Genomic DNA, 18,911 nt, shown 5'->3' on the forward strand with positions numbered 1-18,911 from the left:
CCCCCCCCCCTCCTCCCCCCCCCCCCTCCCCACCCCCCTCCCCCCCCCTCCCACCCCCCTCCCCCCCCACCTCCCCCCCCACCCCCACCCCCCCCCCACCCCCCCCCCTCCCCTCCCTCCCCCACCCCCCCCTCCCCACCCCCCCCACCCCCTCCCCACCCCCCCCTCCCCCCCCCACCCCCCCCCCACCCCCCCCCCCCCACCCTCCCCCCCCCCCCCCACCCCCCCCCTCCCCCCACCCCCACCCCCCCCCCCACCCCTCCCCCCACCCCTCCACCCCCCACCCCCCCCCCCACCCCCCCCCCTCCCCCACCCCTCCCCCTCCCCTCCCCCCCCCTCCCCACCCCCCCCCCCCCCCTCCCCCCCCCCCCCCTCCCCCCACCCCTCCCCCCCACCCCCTCCCCTCCCCCCCTCCCCCTCCCACCCCCCCCCTCCCCCCACCCCCCTCCCCCCCCCCCCTCCCCACCCCCCCTCCCCACCCCCCCCCTCCCCCCCACCCCTCCCCCCCACCCCCCCCCCCCCTCCCCCCCTCCCACCCCCCCCTCCCCCCCCTCCCCCCCCCCTCCCCCCCCTCCCCCCCCTCCCCCCCCCCCTCCCCCCCCTCCCCCTCCCCCTCCCCCCCCTCCCCCCCCTCCCCCTCCCCCCTCTCCCCCCCTCCCCCTCCCCCCCCTCTCCCCCTCCCCCTCCCCCCCCTCTCCCCCTCCCCCCTCCCCCCCCCTCTCCCCCCTCCCCCCCCCCCTCACCCCCTCCCCCTCCCCCCCACTCCCCCTCCCCCTCCCCCCCACCCCCTCCCCCCCTCCCCCTCCCCCTCCCCCCCCCCCCTCCCCCTCCCCCCTCCCCTCCCCCCCCCCCCACCCCCCCCCCCACCCCCCCCCCCCCTCCCCACCCCCCCCCCCCCCTCCCCCCCCCCCCCTCCCCCCCCCCCCTCCCCCCCCCCCCCCCCCCCCCCCCACCCCCTCCCCCCCCCCCCTCCCCCTCCCCCACCCCTCCCCCCCCCCTCCCCTCCCCCTCCCCTCCCCCTCCCTCCCCCCCCCCTCCCCCTCCCCCCTCCCCCCCCCTCCCCCCCCTCCCCACCCCCTCCTCCCCCCCCCCCCCCTCCCCCCTCCCCCCCTCCCCCCCCTCCCCCTCCCCCTCCACCCCCCCCCCCCCCCCTCCCCCCACCCCCCCCCCCTCCCCCCCCCCTCCCCCCTCCCCCTCCCCCCCCCCCCCCCCTCCCCCTCCCCCCCCCTCCCCCCCCCTCCCCCCCCCTCCCCCACCCCCCCCCCCTCCCCCTCCCCCCCCCCCCCCCTCCCCCTCCCCCCTCCCCCCCTCCCCCCCCCTCCCCCTCCCCCCCCCTCCCCCCCCCTCCCCCCTCCCCCCTCCCCTCCCCTCCCCCCTCCCCTCCCCCCCCCCCCTCCCCCCCCCCCTCCCCCCCCCCCCCTCCCCCCCCTCCCCCCCCCCCCCCCTCCCCCCCCCCTCCCCCCCCCCTCCCCCTCCCCCTCCCCCCCCTCCCCCCCCCTCCCCTCCCCCCCCTCCCCTCCCCCCCCCCCTCCCCTCCCCCCCCCCCCCCTCCCCCCCCTCCCCCCCCCTCCCCCCCCCCTCCCCCCCCCCTCCCCCCCCTCCCCCCCCCTCCCCCCCCTCCCCCCCCCTCCCCCCCCCCTCCCCTCCCCCCCCCTCCCCCTCCCCCCTCCCCTCCCCCCTCCCCCCCTCCCCTTCCCCCTCCCCCCCTCCCCTTCCCCCTCCCCCCCCTCCCCTCCCCCTCCCCCCCTCCCCTCCCCCCTCCCCCCCTCCCCCCCCTCTCTCCCCCCCCCCTCCCCCCCCTCTCTCCCCCCCCCCTCCCCCCCCCCTCCCCCCCCTCTCTCCCCCCCCCTCCCCCCCCTCTCCCCCCCCCCTCCCCCCCTCTCTCCCCCCCCCCTCCCCCCCCTCTCTCCCCCCTCTCTCCCCCCCCCCTCCCCCTCTCTCCCCCCCCCCTCCCCCTCTCTCTCCCCCCCCCCTCCCCCTCTCTCTCCCCCCCCTCTCTCTCCCCCCCCCTCCCCCTCTCTCTCTCCCCCCCCCCTCCCCCTCTCTCTCTCCCCCCCCCTCCCCCTCTCTCTCTCCCCCCCCCCTCCCCCTCTCTCCCCCCCCCTCCCCCTCTCTCCCCCCCCCTCCCCCTCTCTCCCCCCCCCCCTCCCCCTCTCTCCCCCCCCCCCCCTCTCTCCCCCCCCCCCTCTCTCCCCCCCCCCCTCTCTCCCCCCCCCTCCCCCCCCCCTCCCCCTCTCTCCCCCCCCCCCCTCCCCCTCTCTCCCCCCCCCCTCCCCCTCTCTCCCCCCCCCCCTCCCCCTCTCTCCCCCCCCCCTCCCCCTCTCTCCCCCCCCCCCTCCCCCTCTCCCCCCCCCCCTCCCCCTCTCTCCCCCCCCCCCCTCCCCCTCTCTCCCCCCCCCCCCCCCCCCCCTCTCCCCCCCCCCCCCCCCCCCCCCTCTCTCCCCCCCCCCCCTCCCCCTCTCTCCCCCCCCCCCCTCCCCCTCTCTCCCCCCCCCCCCCCCCTCCCCCTCTCTCCCCCCCCCCCTCCCCCTCTCTCCCCCCCCCCCCTCCCCCTCTCTCCCCCCCCCCCCCCCCTCTCTCCCCCCCCCCCCTCCCCCTCTCCCCTCCCCCTCTCTCCCCCCCCCCCCCCCCTCTCTCCCCCCCCCCCCCTCTCTCCCCCCCCCCCCTCTCCCCCCCCCCCTCCCCCCCCCCCCTCCCCCTCTCTCCCCCCCCCCCTCCCCCTCTCTCCCCCCCCCCCTCCCCCTCTCTCCCCCCCCCCCCCTCCCCCTCTCTCCCCCCCCCCCCCTCCCCCCTCTCTCCCCCCCCCTCCCCCTCTCTCCCCCCCCCCTCTCTCCCCCCCCTCTCTCCCCCCCCCTCTCTCCCCCCCCCTCTCTCCCCCCCCCTCTCTCCCCCCCCCCTCTCTCCCCCCCCCTCTCCCCCTTAATCTTAGCATTGAGTGTGGGCTGCTATCGCCTGTTCCACTGTCCTCTTAAGGTGATGAGGCCTTGTTTTAAGTGCACTGGGTTGATGCAAATTCCGACTCTGCCATCTCTCTTTATTGCAACCAACGTTCTGTGGCCTCGTCTAGGGGAATTATGACTTCCAGCGTTGTCATCCGATGCATCTCATGGATTACTTTCTACTTCATGGCTATTGATACTCTGAGCACAAATAACTGGTGGTACTGAGTCATCTAGCCTCATGTGGTATATACTGGTATCTTACCAGTGACACCAGAGTTGGAGGTCTTTGAACTCTATCATTTCTGGGCCTGGTGTTGCATAGCATGTACCTCTGGACCAAGTTGGATGAACCCCAGTGTGATGCTGTCCCAAAGGCTTAACAGTGGCATTACATTCTGATCAATAATGTGAAACTTGAAGCAGCATGTGTGCAATGGAGAGTGGATGGTTTGTCTATCATAGGCCAGGAGGTCCAGCAGGGTGTTCTGGGCTGGTGTTACATATGGGTCTAATTCCATAGCATTTACCTGGGCTCCAGTGTTAATCTTTACCTTCAGTTATGAGTTGCTGAAAAATCATGTTGAGGGTGGTTAAGATCTCACCTTTTTCTATGACAGTGTCGCATTCTCACAGTGGAGTGTTGTTGAGGGCTAAGTGGTTTGTTTGCTCTTGTTGACAATCCCAACCTTGGAGGACTGACTGGCTGCAATGTAGCTGGTGGCAAAGGAAAGCTGATGTGGTTTCAATCTGCAACATTTTGCACAATGATTCCACTTGCCACATTTATTGCATGTTTACTATATGCCAAACATGCTGTTCTGTTGAAAGTGATGGCCGGTGCAATTGGGGCATGGTGTGCCGTGTACTGCAAAAAACCCGATGTTTTCCGCCTGAACTCCTTGCTGCTTTTTTCAGTCTGTTCGTTTAGCATGCAAATGCTGATGGCTGCTATGGTGTTAACGCTTTCTCTACCAGCAGCTGATGCGGACAAGGTCATTATGGACCTCACCGACTAGTTGATCCCCAAATAGCTAATCGGTAAGGATGCCAAACTCACATTTTTTTGCTAAGATTTTCAAGGTTGCCATATATGATGGTATCTGTCAAATCTTTGGTTTGCAGCGTTAAAGGCGTGCCTGTCAAGTATTATATTCTTCACTGGCAGGTAGATGTTTCCAAACTTCTTTCCCCTCCTACATTTCAAATACAAACTACTTCAAGGCCTCGGGGCTCACTTGATTTAGCTTTACTTTTTTGATTTATCCAATAAGTGAGTATCACAATAGATGCGCCACTCCTTTTCAAACTTGGTCCAGCTGTCTGCAGTGTTTTTTGCCGAACACGAGAAAGGCAATACAGCAAAGTCCTTGTGCCATACTACCAACGTCTGACACCATATAGAAGTGCTTGGTTGCAAAGACTGGCGACAAAGGACTTCTAACAATGAGCAGCTGTTACACGATTCTATTCTGCCTGCGCTCCAGGGAGAACGCCTGTGCTTCTGCCATGACCCTTTAAGTAGCTACGCCATCACGTGACTCCGTCAACAGTTGGAACTATGCTGCAGTCCATTGAAAGCACAAGTATTGGCTGACGACTTCCTCAAAGTGCTATTCGTAACTCGCCAAAATGTAACGCACCTTTTAGATTCTCACTTCCACTTCCTAGGTGAATGGCAATTTTTCTGTGTCAACATTTTTTTTAGGTGCAAAGATTTAAGATGTGGAGCTGGCAGTATAACGTGGTGTCAGGACCGTGTATGACCCTCAGTCGTATCGATGTGAAACTGAGAGCTTAAACTTTAAAGATTTTAAAAATTTAATCACCTGGAAGATTTTAACTATTGGCTTTTTGGTTGATGTTGGCTGGAAGCTGCCGGTATGGAACTGTGAATAAGTTCAACATTGTGAAACTTGTCAATTTTTTTTGCAGGCTCATGTTCCAGCAGTCAACTAGGTTTGCTGAGGTGGAACAAAAATACCAGCAACTGTACATGAAAACTGTAGCTGCCCAGGCCCTGGAAGATGAAATTAACAAAGTTTCAGAAAAGGTAAATGCAGTAAGTAACCTCTGTGGAAAGTGTAGCAAACAAAAAGGTGCACAGTAGACTACAAATGGCTTGTAAAGCAAAAAAAAATGTGCTTGTGGTTCAGTTAAGAGACCGTACTCCATGTTCACTGTGAGCATAGGGGATCTGGTCCTGCGTTGTTAACGCAAAATCCTTGACATCAAATCCCGACAAATTTTGAAATTGAAATTCGATAAATCTTCTCCTTTGTGGGCTAGAATCAGAAGTCACCACAAAAGTTTCTGGATTCTTGTAATTGGTGTTTCAAGGAAGAAAATTTACCGTTCATACCTCACTCCAGTTCCACAATCTGTGCTTGACACTAAATACCCTCTGAAGCAATCTGTTCAATAAAGAAATCTTCTACACCCTTTTTGTGGCAAGTAAGAAAATCACTGAAACAGTCCATAAAGAATCCTGCGATTAAGACTTTGTTTATCTTTCTACAGAGCATGAATACTATTGTTTCAGTTCAATTTTAGTTTAGGTGCCTTGCTATTGTTGTTATTTTTCCAAGGAGTCATACTGACTCTCTTTTCATAGTATTCTCAAGAAATTATATGTATTCTGGAAGAAAAGACTTGCATTTTCACCATACCCCTTTCTGCCTCACAGAAATATCTCAAACACTTCATCTCCAATAAATTAGTTTTAAGATCAGAGATTATTGTTTGTGCAAAATGGCTGCCAGATTCATGACCAAATATCCACAAACAAAAAATAATTAGACATCAAATGATTACAATGTCTTGCAAGTATGGCAGCATGAAATTTAGGTGATTAATTTGAGATAGCGTCTTTGCTATACATCTCTTTTTATGTTTTGTTTAATTGAGTTTAGAATGACTGTACAGTTGGATACAATACAATTCGTGTCGCCTAGCCGTGGTTTTGGCTCAATTGAATCTCTATTTCTCTCTCTTGTGGGAGTTTAAGAAAATTGAATGGAAATTCTGCCCCGATTTTTTTTCTTTTTTTTTTTTTTTTCTTACCCCCCCCCCCCCCCCCCCCCCCGCCATTTCTTTTACAAAAGAGGCAATCAAAACAACATTAATCATTTTGGACAAGGGCCTATTGCACATATCTGTTGGTCTGTAGTGATATCAAAAAGACTTCTTTGTTTAATTAATCAGTTCATGCTACCAGCAGGTATCTTTTACCCCTTGGGCAATGCATGTCGCAAATCTGGATCAATTCTGAAACTTCTGAAATGGACAAACACAAGCAAGGCTCTTAATCAGCAGTGTAGAGATGTAAAACATCTACCTAATCAGCAATTTTGCTTCAATGTTAATTTTACATTTCTGTGCTGTAATGGGTGAAAGCAAGCATATTCCTCCCTTCGATATCAATATACACAGGGAACATTTGCTTTCATAAGACCTAGGAGCAGGAGTAAGCCATCTGGCTCCTCCAGCCTGCTCTGCCAAACAATAAGATCATGGCTGATTTTTTTGTGGACTCAGCTCTACTCACCCCTCCGCTCACTGTAACCTTCCTTTACTGATCGAAAATCGATCTACCTTTTCCATAAAAACATTTGACCAGGTAGCCTCAACTGCTTCACTAGGCAGGAAATTCCACAGATTTATGACTCTTTGGGTGAAGTTCTTCCTCAACTCAGTCCTAAATCTGCTCCCTCTTACTTTGAGGCTATGCCCCCTAGTTCTAGTTCCACCCGCCAGTGGAAACAACCTCCCTGTTTCTATCCCATCTCTTCCCTTCATAATTTTATATGTTTCTAAAAGTTCCCCCCTCATTCTTCTAAATTCCAATAAGTACAGTCCCAATCTACTTAGTCTCTCCTCATATAAGCTAACCCCCTCAACTCCGGAATCAACCTAGTGAATCTCCTCTGCACATCCTCCAGTGCCAGTACATCCTTTCTCAAGTAAGGAGACCAAATCTGTACACACAGTACTACAGGTGTGGCCTCACCAACTGCAAAATAACCTCCCTGCTTTTAAATTCCATCCCTCTAGTAATGAAGGACAAAATTCCATTTGCTTTCTTAATTACTTGCTGCACCCGCAAACCAACGTTTTGCGATTCATGCACAAGGACACCCAGATCCCTCTGCACAGCAGCATGCTGCAATTTTTTACCATTTAAATAATAGTCCATTTTGCTGTTATTCCTACCACAATGGATGACCTCACATTTATCAACATTGAACTCTATCTGCCAGACCCTTGCCCACTCAAACTATCTATATCCCTCTGCAGACTTTCAGCATCCTCTGCACACTTGGCTCGACCACTCCTCTTCGTGTCCTGTGTGAACTTTGACACAATTCACTTGGTCCCCAACTCCAGATCATCTATGCAAATTGTGAACAATTGTGGACCCAACACTGATCTCTGAGGCATACCACTAGCCACTGATCGCCAACCAGAAAAGCACCCATTTATCCCCACTCTTTGTTTTCTGTCAGTTAACCAATCATCTATCCATGCTAATACATTACTCGCAATGCCATGCACCTTTATCTGTGCAGCAGCATTTTGGGTGACACCTTGTCGAATGCTGGAAACTACCTCCCTGCTTCTATCCTATCTATTCCCTTCACAATTTTATATGTTTTATATTTCACCTGGAATAATCTCATAATTGGCACTCCAGTTATCAGAAAAGCTGTTTGAAGCAATCCATATATCTTGAAAAAGCCTCTGCTTCATTTCTGCTAAAAACTTGGGGGAAATTCTTTTCAAATTCTCCTGACCTGATGTAACTTTGGAAGATTTGTGGAAACTCCAGATAGATGTCTAAATGTGGTTTCCGCTGAGGTTATGGCAAACAATTGGGAGAACCCATTTGTACTTTTGCGGTGATGAATACTGAGCTATAGTCAACATTAGGTCACATGAAGGCAAATACTCTCTTCTGCCACTTGGGTTGGTCTGATGAATTTGCCCATAATGCCTTTTGCTTCTTCAGTCCGTTGTAATGCTTACATTATTCACCTTTAGGTTTAGGAGTAGTCAAGTTTTAACTGAAACTAAACTCCCTCTGCCACAACTCTTACCTATTCCTTATGGTACGATTCTTATTTCCCTGTATCCTAATTTTTTGACACTGGTTTTAGCTATTGCTGGATATTCAGCATGGTACTAGTATTTTATAAGTCAATGATTTAAAATGTTTCAAGGCATAAGTAACAAAAAATGAATACAACTGTTTTGAATCTTTTTGACTTGTATTGGGCATATACTGCAAGATTATTCTCACACAGAAGGCAAGGAATTTAGTCATATAGGAATGGGCCCAATGCTGTCTCCGCAGTACCTCATGTTGAGAGATTCTTGCTAGTTTGAAGAATTTGATGATTCATCAACCATACCTGAAAACTGTTAATTGGCGGGCATCTTTATGATTTTCATATCACACTCATGATGACGACTGCCAACCAGTCAGCTTTTTTCAAAATGCCCTTCTCAAATATTGAATTGCCAGGACTGTAAGAATTACATCATTTAGTTACACTTGCATTCTAATGGTCAATGTTTCTGAAACTCGTAAAAGTGTTTATTTCTGAAACAAAATAATGGAACCGTTCCTTTGATTGAAACTTTCACGGATGTCACAAGTCCTTTTATATTGAACATGGTATTTACATTAGTTAACCGTCACACCATAAATACATTCATTATCTGCCATCATACAATCCAGTTACGAATCCCACAGACAGTACAAGTCATCCTGCAGAAGAACACGTCTGTTTGCATTTTTATAATACATATTTGATTGGCTTGGTTTGGTCATGGAGAGATTGAGATAATGTCATTTGTTACACCTCTGGCAGTCAGTTACCTTAAAAGCTGGCTTTTGAAGTTAGCTTTGGCTGGGGAAATTGAAGGATCAAAAATTCTTCTGTAAATATCTTTTTTAAAGAAAATATATAAAGTAGAAATCACATCGCAAATTTAGTGTGAGAATGAAAGTCGCTCTCCCCGAGAACCGCAGGCTGCTCTCCCCTTTTGAGAGAGAGCTGACTAGTGGGGATTTAACCCGAGGGTCACTCTACTTCATGAATAATCTCAGCTGTTATGGGAATTGAACCAGTCAACTGAGCTAATAGACCCACAAATGCATTGTATACCTGTATGTATAATTTTATTTCAAAATATATAATCCTTTCATGCACCGAAAAGGACGAGATACTTGGTCATCGAGGATCGTTAATGCAGATAAAGATGCTAAATAGTTATACATAGAATAAAGTTCCTTCTACTCTGCCCTAAATATGTGCTTAGAAGAGGAGCAGTAATTTGTTCTTTTCTAGCATCCAATATCTCACTCACCTGAGTTTGCCAATTTAGTGCCAATAAATATTTGCATTGGGACATATTTATTCTGTGGGCTACTGCCTACTAGGAACTAGATTGAAACTGGGTAAACCCATTTTGTAATGGACCTCTACAGCTAGCAGACAGAAGAGGCTTTCACTCCATTGGTCTGGGCTGAATTCATTCCTCGGTGCCTTAATTGAAAGGTCATTACCTAATACCTATATTTTTTGTAGTGTACAGTTAATATTCGGCTGATAAAGCTAACCATAACCGCTTGCTAATTTTCTAATACAGTAGCTATACTGTAGCATTAGTATTTGACTAAGCCTCATTGTGTCTGAATTGGAATCTTTAGAAATGGCAGGTCAGGAAATATGGAACTTTGCTGCACACAGCAACATTGCAGGTTGATTTTCCTGTCATCTCAGATGGATTACTTTATATAATTTCCAACTTTTTACCATTGAGGGATATAAATCATTTTTGACAAATCCTTGTCCTATTGTTTAGTATTGTGCTGCAATATGAATGATAGTTCGATGTGCACATTAATTGGCCACTAAACCTCTGACACATGCTACACTCTTGAATTATTTTCAATAAGGTGAAGCCCTTTGCAAAATAGTTCCAGCGAAATTGTAGCTCTCACCATTTGCTTTTATGTTTGCGACCCCCCCCCCTCCCCCCTTAATAATTGATCAACAATGTGTAGAATAAGTGCCAGCTTTGCTCCATCTTCTTTGGTTTCTTCTGTAGTGTAATGAGTGGTCTTTAATAACATGTTTAGAGGCTGGCAGCAGAAACATAAACAGTGTGCCACTTCCTGTACTCATACACAACTGCGGGCTGCTACTGGCCCGCTTTTGCCCCTTCCTGTGCTCCCACACCTACTTGAGGGCTTCTGCCTTTGTGGCACCTGACCCAAATTGGATTTCCAAACACCAAGGAACTGCTTCTGAAGGGCTAACAGATGCCATCAATTCACTAGAAATATTAGGATAAGGCCTGATCTTTGATATCTCTGGCTTCTGTTGGCTAATCTGTGCCCGAAAATAAGCCCAACCAAATTTCATGGGCAATGGCTTGAATGCAATTTGGTTTTGTTTTTTTAAAAAAAAAGGAGGTATGCCATTTAGCAATAAGTGTACGTTCTATTTATTTAGGACTGAAATTGGTCAAAATGTTATTGATGATTAAGTAGATCTGCCCCTGTTTTGTGTTGTGGATACAGCTGGAATCATCAGAAGATGTCCTGCAGAAAGCACTATCATCTAATTCGGTCATGACCCTCTTTGAACAGGAGATGGCAGAACTCCGTAGCAGTATGACTAGCTTACAGACTAAAGAACAGACAATAGCGAGAAAAATGCAAAATGTCAATAAGAACTTCCAAAATATTTCAGACACCTGGAAACAAAGCTTAAATGAAATAAACGGTGAGATTGCAAACTTGAAGGCAGAGTCAAAGAACATGCATGTCAAAATATCAGCAGAAATTAATACAGTTGAACAAGGTGTGAAGGATCTCACTGAAAAGATGAAAGATTTAGAAGTGAATACACTAAGAAATACAAACACAATCAAGCAACAAGAGGAGGAGGATTTAGACGGCCTCGAGAAGCAAGCAAACTGGAATATGAGAACCGTTGAAAGATTAGCCGAACAACAAATCAATTTGATTTCAAAGGATAGAGAGTTAGTAGAAAAACTGACTGAGTATGAACCTAAACTTAAAGAATGTGAAGAGCAACTTCCCTTAATTGATGAAGGTGTCCACTCTATCCTTAAGTTATCGAGTGATTTCCTTAGCACTGAGAAGAAAATAGATGGCATGACAGTCCAGATATTTAACTTGGAGGACAATATGCTAAAAGTCATAACTGAGATACTAGATATAAAAAAAGAGCTGGAAGTGTTACTGTCTGATAATGCCATTTAAAAATCAATAAATGTTCTGAATGTCATGGAAGTTACTGCAATGGGACATTATAGAACTATAAGAAAGAAGAGAACAGTCCGGAAGAAGGATTCTGCAATTAAAGTCAATGCTCCATTATACTGTGTGCACGAGTGTAATTTAACCGTGATAAGCATGAGGCACAGTTTTGGTACTTTCCAGCTTTGCTTTTGGGGAAAGAAAAGTTCTCAAGTGTTGTTTATTGGGCTTACAACTGCTGCTGAAAGAAATGACAGGACATTTTTGCGAGATGAACATCATTGGTAGTGGTGCAAAGCGAATGATTGCATTGGACTAACACAAAAATGCCGTGGAAAACGAGCTGTTTAAAATGGAAGTTAGTTTTTTTAAGGAGTCATGGGTGAATTGGGGTTTTGGGTTGATCTAACATATACCAACCCTTTCATGTTTTTCTTGCTCCATATGTAATTACGGTCTAGTATTTGGAACCAACGTGATTAACACTTTTAGCTAAAAATAGGTGAAAGTGCAAATTGCTGTTCTGGCTCTACAATTTGTATTTTTTTAAAAATTAAATAGACTGCAATGTTTGTCTTCTACCATTGGTCATAGAATAGATACATTAATAATTTTACATCAGTGATAATATCACCACTGAATGTAATATCTTCACAATGAAACATTGGCAGCAATTTGGAGGATATATGTTGTGACTAGCAACACGTGTGTGAAGGTACCTTCACCCTTCAGGGATTGAGGTTGGAATCTTCCAATCTTAAAATTCTCCTCCATCAGGGCCATTTCTGCATCTGTCCCAGTTTGTGTCTGTAGTCTGCTTTATGACATAACTTTGGAGCCGGCAGCCAAACAATAGGCCACGTTTGCCTCCCACTTAGGGAAGGCTGATTGGGGGTTCTAGAGGCGGGAGCACAGGCCAGTGCTGGACACTTCAAGGAAGGATGGTAGCTCCCCCTGAGGCCCAAGCAGGAGGGAAGCACTGTAGGCACCAGCAACATCAGTGGAAAGTCTGAGAAATGAGATCCGTGGTGAATAGAGACATTTGTGTTCACAAATTCCATGCTCAACAGCAAGGCTGTGAGATGGAGAGACAGCATACTTGCCATTCTGTTTCCATGCTGTAAACTTCTATGATTTTCTACTGGCATTAGTTAAATTTCATTGTGTTATGCAGCTTCCACCTCCAACTAAGCAGCCACCTCCTTTTATGGGGTGCAGACAGTGTGGTGCCCACAACATTCCTGAATGTTGTCCAGGTCTTGCTGCATATGGGCATGGATTGCTTCCATATCGGAGGAGTTGCATATCAGCGAACATCCCCACTTCTGACCTTTATTATGAAGAGAAGGTCATTGATAGAGGGACCTTGGGCACTTGCACTATCCACATTTTGTGAATGAATACATAAAATAAAGTAAGGAAATAAATACATATTACAATAAAAGACCATAGGAGTTCTAAATTAAGACAATTCTCTTTATAGCCAGTTGGAGAAAGTAGATTGGAAACTGGGGATATGATATTAGTATACAATAACCTGTTTTGTGTGGTATATAATGGCATCCTACCCTTTGCATAAACCAAATGATGTCGTGAATTTCTCAATGCAAGACAGTCTAAATGATCACTGTTATAATCTGCCTGCTTACCACTGGTTGGGGACTAATGGCAATCCCACAATCCTTAGGGAGTATGAGCTTCCCCAATGAGGGGGCGGAGAAATCATTAGCAGATTTCCTGCATAAATAAAGCTGGCCAGTTTGGAACCTGCTAGAGAGGAGTGAGCAGCAAGGAGTTGCTGCTGTTGTGTACATACATATTATTGTAAATAAATGTTATTTCTTTCTATCCTTCAACTCGTGCTGGATTCTTCATGGCCCCCACAAAACTGGCGACGAATGTTAAAGTGACTAGCTGTCTACACTGCTGAAGCCACCTCCCTGGATTTTTGTTGGATACAGGTTGGAAGTTGTTTTCTATTACACCATGCCTCTGTACGGACGTTTGGATGTTTTTGATGCTGCGATGGAAAGCTGGAACCAGTACGCACAACGGAAGCGTTACTATTTCTGGGCAAACAACATCACCGAAAACGAGCGCCAGGTAGTCATATTGCTCACCGCCTGCGGCCCACATATGTTTGGGGTGATTAGGAGCCTTACGTACCCAGCTGAGCCGGACACCAAAACGTTTGATGAACTTCCGCACTTAGTGGGTTAAGGGTCAACATTTTAACCCAACCCCATCCACGATAGTCCAGCGTTACCGGTTTAATACCGCTGAGAGGACCCCAGGAGAATCACTTGCCAATTTTCTATCCAGTATACGCAGGATTGCGGAGTATTGTGACTATGGTGAGACCTTGTCAGAAATCGTTTGGTTTGCGGTATTAATGCGGCCACCCAGAGAAAGTTGTTAGCCGAACCAACATTGACTTTTCAGCAGGTCATTCAATTAGTATTGCCCAAGCGAGCGCAGAACGGGGAGTGCAGGAGCTACAGGGAATGGAGATGCATGCCTTGGGGCACAACACCTTCCATCCGAAAGCGTCCCCGCACCCCTGCGGTACCTTGAGCGAGGCGATGTCCGGATCTACGCCAGTGGCCATCGGACATTCCTCCCCAAAGGGAGCCTTCTCCAGAACCAATGGATGAGGAGCCATGTCCGTGTCAGACATGTGGGCGCTGACCCCGTCGCGGTCGCCGGTCCTGGGGGCGCACCGTCGTTCCGACAGAAACTGAGACCAGCTCAGGGGCCGTACCTTCCATTTGGATGAACCTACGGCGACTACTCCCGAGGACGTGGAGACGGAGGACGACTGCCTGCAGTTGCATTGTGTGGCAGCTCCCCGTGTGGCCCCCATTAAGGTGATAGTACGTGTCAATGGTCACCCGCTTGAGATGGACTTGGACACTGGTGCAGCTGTCTCCGTGATCGCCCAGAGGAGACTTTGGGTATTATCAGGCCCGTCCATTTCACTGACTGGGCAGCACCAATTGTACCTGTAATGAAGCCAGATGCCGCAGTTCGCTTGTGCGGTGACTATAAACTTACAGTGAATACGGCTTCTCGACTCGACCGATATCCAATGCCTCGCATAGAGGATCTCTACTTGAGAAGCTTGCAGGCGGACTCTCGTTCACGAAATTAGGTATGAGTCACGCCTACCTACAGCTGGAGCTGGACCCTGTCTCCCGGCCGTATGTAACTATTAATATATACCGGGGCCTGTATGAATATACACGGTTGCCCTTTGGGGTATCCTCTGCCTGCGCTGTTTTTCAAAGCGTCATGGAGGGCATTTTGAGAGGTTTACCGGCAAAGTGCGTCTTTCAGGTGAAGGAAGTAGTCTATCTGGGTTATCGGGTGGACCACGAAGGTTTGCACCCCGTCGCAGAGAAGGTGCGAGCAATCCAACAGGCCCCCTCCCCGATGACTCTTCGCATCTTCGTTCTTTTCTCGGTCTCGTAAACTATTACGGGAAGTTCCTCCCCAATCTGGCAACGACACTGGCCCAGTTGCACCTTCTGCTAAAGAACAATCGCGCCTGGGTTTGGAGTCAGCCGCAAGAAACCGCTTTCCGGCGGCTAAAACAACAATTGTCGTTGTCTGGGTTACTAACCCACTATGATCCTGGAAAACCTTACTCCTCACATGTGATGCCTCCCTGTATGGTATTGGGGCCGTCCTGTCCCACAAGATGGAGAACCGGGCCAAGTGGCCGATAGCTTTCACCTCCCACACATTGCAGCGGAAAAGAAATGCGCGCAGATCGAGAAGGAGGGCCTGGCAGTGGCCTTTGCGGTGAAACGCTTCCACCAGTACGTGTATGGCCGCCACTTCACTACCGTGACTGATCATAAGCCTCTGGGTCTTTTCCAAGAGGATAAGCCAATACCGCCCATTGCTTCCGCACTGATCCAGCGCTGGGCTTTGTTGCTCGCTGCCTACGAGTATTCTCTGGAGAACAAACCAGGAACCCAGATAGCAAATGCCGACGCACTGAGCCGATTGCCTTTATTGACCGGCCCCATGTCGACCCCATGACCGGTGAGGTGGTTGCAACCCTAAATTTTATGGACACCTTGCCTGTCACGGCATCACAGATCCGTGAGTGGACCCAGACGGAGCCAGTCCTGTCAAATGTTCAGCACATAGTCCTGTATGGTGGGCAGCATAGACAGCTCCCAGGCGAGTTGCGGGCATTTTCCTCCAAGCTGTCAGAATTTAGCGTGGAAGACGGTATCCTCTTGTGGGGGATGCGTGTGATTGTCCCGGAAAAAGGCCAGGAGCTGATACTAACAGACTTGCACAATGGGCATCCAGGTGTGACCAAAATGAAAAATGTTGGCCCGGAGTTATGTCTGATGGTCAGGCCTCGACACCGACATTGAGAAGGTGGCCTAGAAATGTTCCTTCTATTATTCGATGCCCAATCTAAATGGTTAGAGGTGCATAAGATGGTAGGCACAACATCATGCGCAACGATCGAAGATTAGTTTGTCTTTCAGTACGCATGGCCTCCCCGAGGTGCTGGTCACGGACAACGGCACTCCGTTCACAAGTGAGGAGTTTGCAAGGTTCATGAAGATGAACGGTGTACGCCATATCAGCACTGCCCCTTACCACCCGGCTTCAAATGGTTTGGCGGAGCGCGCAGTGCAGACATTCAAATGAGGCCTGAAGAAGCAGTCTTCTGGGTTGATGGACATGAGACTGGCTCATTTTTTGTTTTCATATAGGACCACCCCACATGCGGTAACTAGGGTAGTGGCATATGCCATATCAGCACCGCCCCATACCACTCTGCTTCCAATTGGTTGGCAGAGCGCGCAGTGCAGACATTCAAATGAGGCAGTCTTCCGGGTCGATGGACACGAGACTGGCTCGTTTTTTTGTTTTCATATAGGACCACCCCACATGCGGTGACTGGGGTAGCTCCTGCGGAACCCCTAATGGGCCGGAGACTTCGCACCCGCCTTAGCATGGTTTTCCCGGACATTGGCGCAAAAGTACGCTGCACACAAGAACGGCAGGGACATGGTTTTTCTCGGCATCGGCCGATTCGGCAGTTTGTGCCCGGTGACACCGTGTTCGTTCGGAATTTTGCTGGTGGTGCCCAGTGGGTCCCTGGCGTAATCTTTCGCAAAACGGGCCCTACCTCCTTGGCAGATGCAAGCCCAGGGTCATCTCCAGCGCAAGCAGGTGGACCACGTTCAGTCCAAAAGACCATCCCTTCCAAAGATTCCCGCCCCCGGAGCTCATTTCTACAGCTGCAGAGACCAGAGACAGTGGAGAGTAGTCCTCACAATCTTCCTCTGGTGCCGCACTCAAAGCCTGCGTAGGTCATTGCAGAACCAAGTGGAGATAGAGACGCTGAGATGACAGTGGCAGTGGACTCCGATTCCGCGATGGAGACATAGGACGCCTTAGAGGGGGAATCCTCGGGCCCACGGGCCGTGGAGATACAAACGTTACGCCGTTCATCACGGAAGAGCCGATCTCCGTCTCGTTACACGCCGCCCGATCCAGCGCCTCGTGCAAATGGTGTTCGGCCTGCGGCAAAACTAGTCCATGCTCTCCTTCGCCAGGGTCTTCGGTGGATTCCTTGGACTTTGGGTCGGGAGGGATGTTATAACGTGCCTGCTTACCACTGGTTGGGTACTAATGGCTATCCCACAATCCTTTGGGAGCATGAGCTTTCCCAATGAAAGGGGCGGAGAAATCATTAGCAGATTCTCTGCATAAATAAAGCTGGCCAGTTTGGAACTGGCCCTCCCAAAACTATGTAACAATTATTCCATTCAGCAAACCCTAAGCAAGCATCAAATTTGCATAATACATTTGCAAAAACATGCCACGTTAACACTATAGCTATTATACAGCGTTTTGCAACTTGTAATACCTGTCAGGCTGTTTAGTAACCTGACCTGTATCCTGTAAAATGTGGACAAGTTGTGACTGTCAAAATACAAACTGATACTGGATTGTTTACCTGAAGCATTGTTATTTCTGTTAATTATGCCTGAGACTGTCACAACTATTTACCCAGAACATTAGCTAAGTATAACTGCTTATAAAAATTATACAAGAATTGTCCAGTTTTCACAGGACTGAATTCTATTGTCACTGTGTACCATTTGACCACATGGAGCAATGGAACAGTATTTCTGATTTTATTTTGGTGAGACAGAAGCAAAATGTCAAGTTTTCTTTTTATTTTGAGAAATGAAAAGGAACCCAATCACCTTGCTACAGAATGGAGAAAAAGGACCTCTAATGGAAATGACGTCCTCGATAAACACTGGGGCAGTCTGGGGCTGTTTAGCACACTGGGCTAAATCGCTGGCTTTGAAAGCAGACCAAGGCAGGCCAGCAGCACGGTTCGCTTCCCGTAACAGCCTCCCCGAACAGGCACCGGAATGTGGCGACTAGGGGCTTTTCACAGTAACTTCATTTGAAGCCTACTTGTGACAATAAGCGATTTTCATTTCAACTACTCCATTAGCAATCAATCTTCCACGTTCAGGTACATTTCTACAACAAAGTCAAAGAAATTCTGCAGCATGAGCATGTAGATGCTCAGGGAATTGCAACGGTGCAGAAGGGCTCCCTGAGCAGCAGGGACAAGAATATGGAAAGGGTGCAATGCTCTAAACAGAAGCCAGAGACTGTCAAAATCATCATTCTATGGCAAGCATTTAATTTTTTTAAATGTGTTTTATTCCAAACATATTCAACAGTAGAAAGACATAATCAAAAAGCATTCTCCGCATCCCACAGTCTGCGCAATTCTTTTCTCCTTTTCACCCCCTCATCCTGCCCGATGAACAATTCCTCAAAAATGGCCAGGAACAGTCCCCACCACGTCTCCTAAAGCACTCTTGCTGATCCCCTCAATTCGAACTTGATCTTTTCAACCCGGAGAAAGTCGTACAGGTCCCCCAGCCAGGCTGCCACCCCTGGTGGCGTTGTCGACGCCATTCCAACAGAATCCTTTGCTGAGCAACAAGAGAGGCAAAGGCCACAACATCGGTCTTCCTCCCCTCCGTCAGCTCCGGCATTTCTGATACCCCAAATATCGCTACCATTGAGTCTGGCCTGGCCTCTACCCCCATTATCTTTGATAGCATCCCAAACCCCCCCCCCCTCTCTTCTCTTCCCCCCCCCCCCCCCCCCCTCACAGAACCTCTCCAACGTCTCGCAGCCCCAGAACATATACGCGTGATTTGCTCTCACTCGTCTGCCATCCCCTGGAAGGACCCACTCATCTTCACCCGAGTCTAATGCACCCAATGCATCACCTTAAATTGAATCAAACTCAACCCCGCACACTAGGAGGTTGATTTTACCCTATGCATCGCCTCACTCCACACTCCCCAACCTATCTCTTCCTGTCCCCCTCCCCACAGCTCCTCCTCCCATTTGTTCTTGATCCTCATCACCTGTGCTCTCCCTTGCTTTCCCAACCAACCATATATATCACCAATCCTGCCTTCGCCTCCACAACCGGGAGCAGCAACTGTTCCTGCAGGACATATTCCCGGCAGCTTGAGAAACCCTCTCTATTCCTTCCGCGCAAAGTCCCTCACTTACATATACGAATTCACTTCCTTTCGGCAGTTCTGCCCTCTCCCACAGCTCTTCCAGACCTGCAAACCTCTCTTCCAGATATA

General features: G+C 50.4%; 1 protein-coding gene across 1 annotated transcript in view; it reads left to right on the forward strand.

The window, feature by feature from the left end:
* Positions 1–18,911, forward strand: part of ikbip (IKBKB interacting protein) — a 34,892-nt gene that overhangs the window by 3,922 nt on the left and 12,059 nt on the right. Inside the window, 1 exon segment of the mRNA XM_072471536.1 lies at positions 4,875–4,992. Coding sequence (XP_072327637.1) covers positions 4,875–4,992 — 118 coding nt within the window.

The sequence above is a fragment of the Scyliorhinus torazame genome, chromosome 13 (assembly GCF_047496885.1).
Source record: "Scyliorhinus torazame isolate Kashiwa2021f chromosome 13, sScyTor2.1, whole genome shotgun sequence".
NCBI classification, from domain to species: domain Eukaryota; kingdom Metazoa; phylum Chordata; class Chondrichthyes; order Carcharhiniformes; family Scyliorhinidae; genus Scyliorhinus; species Scyliorhinus torazame.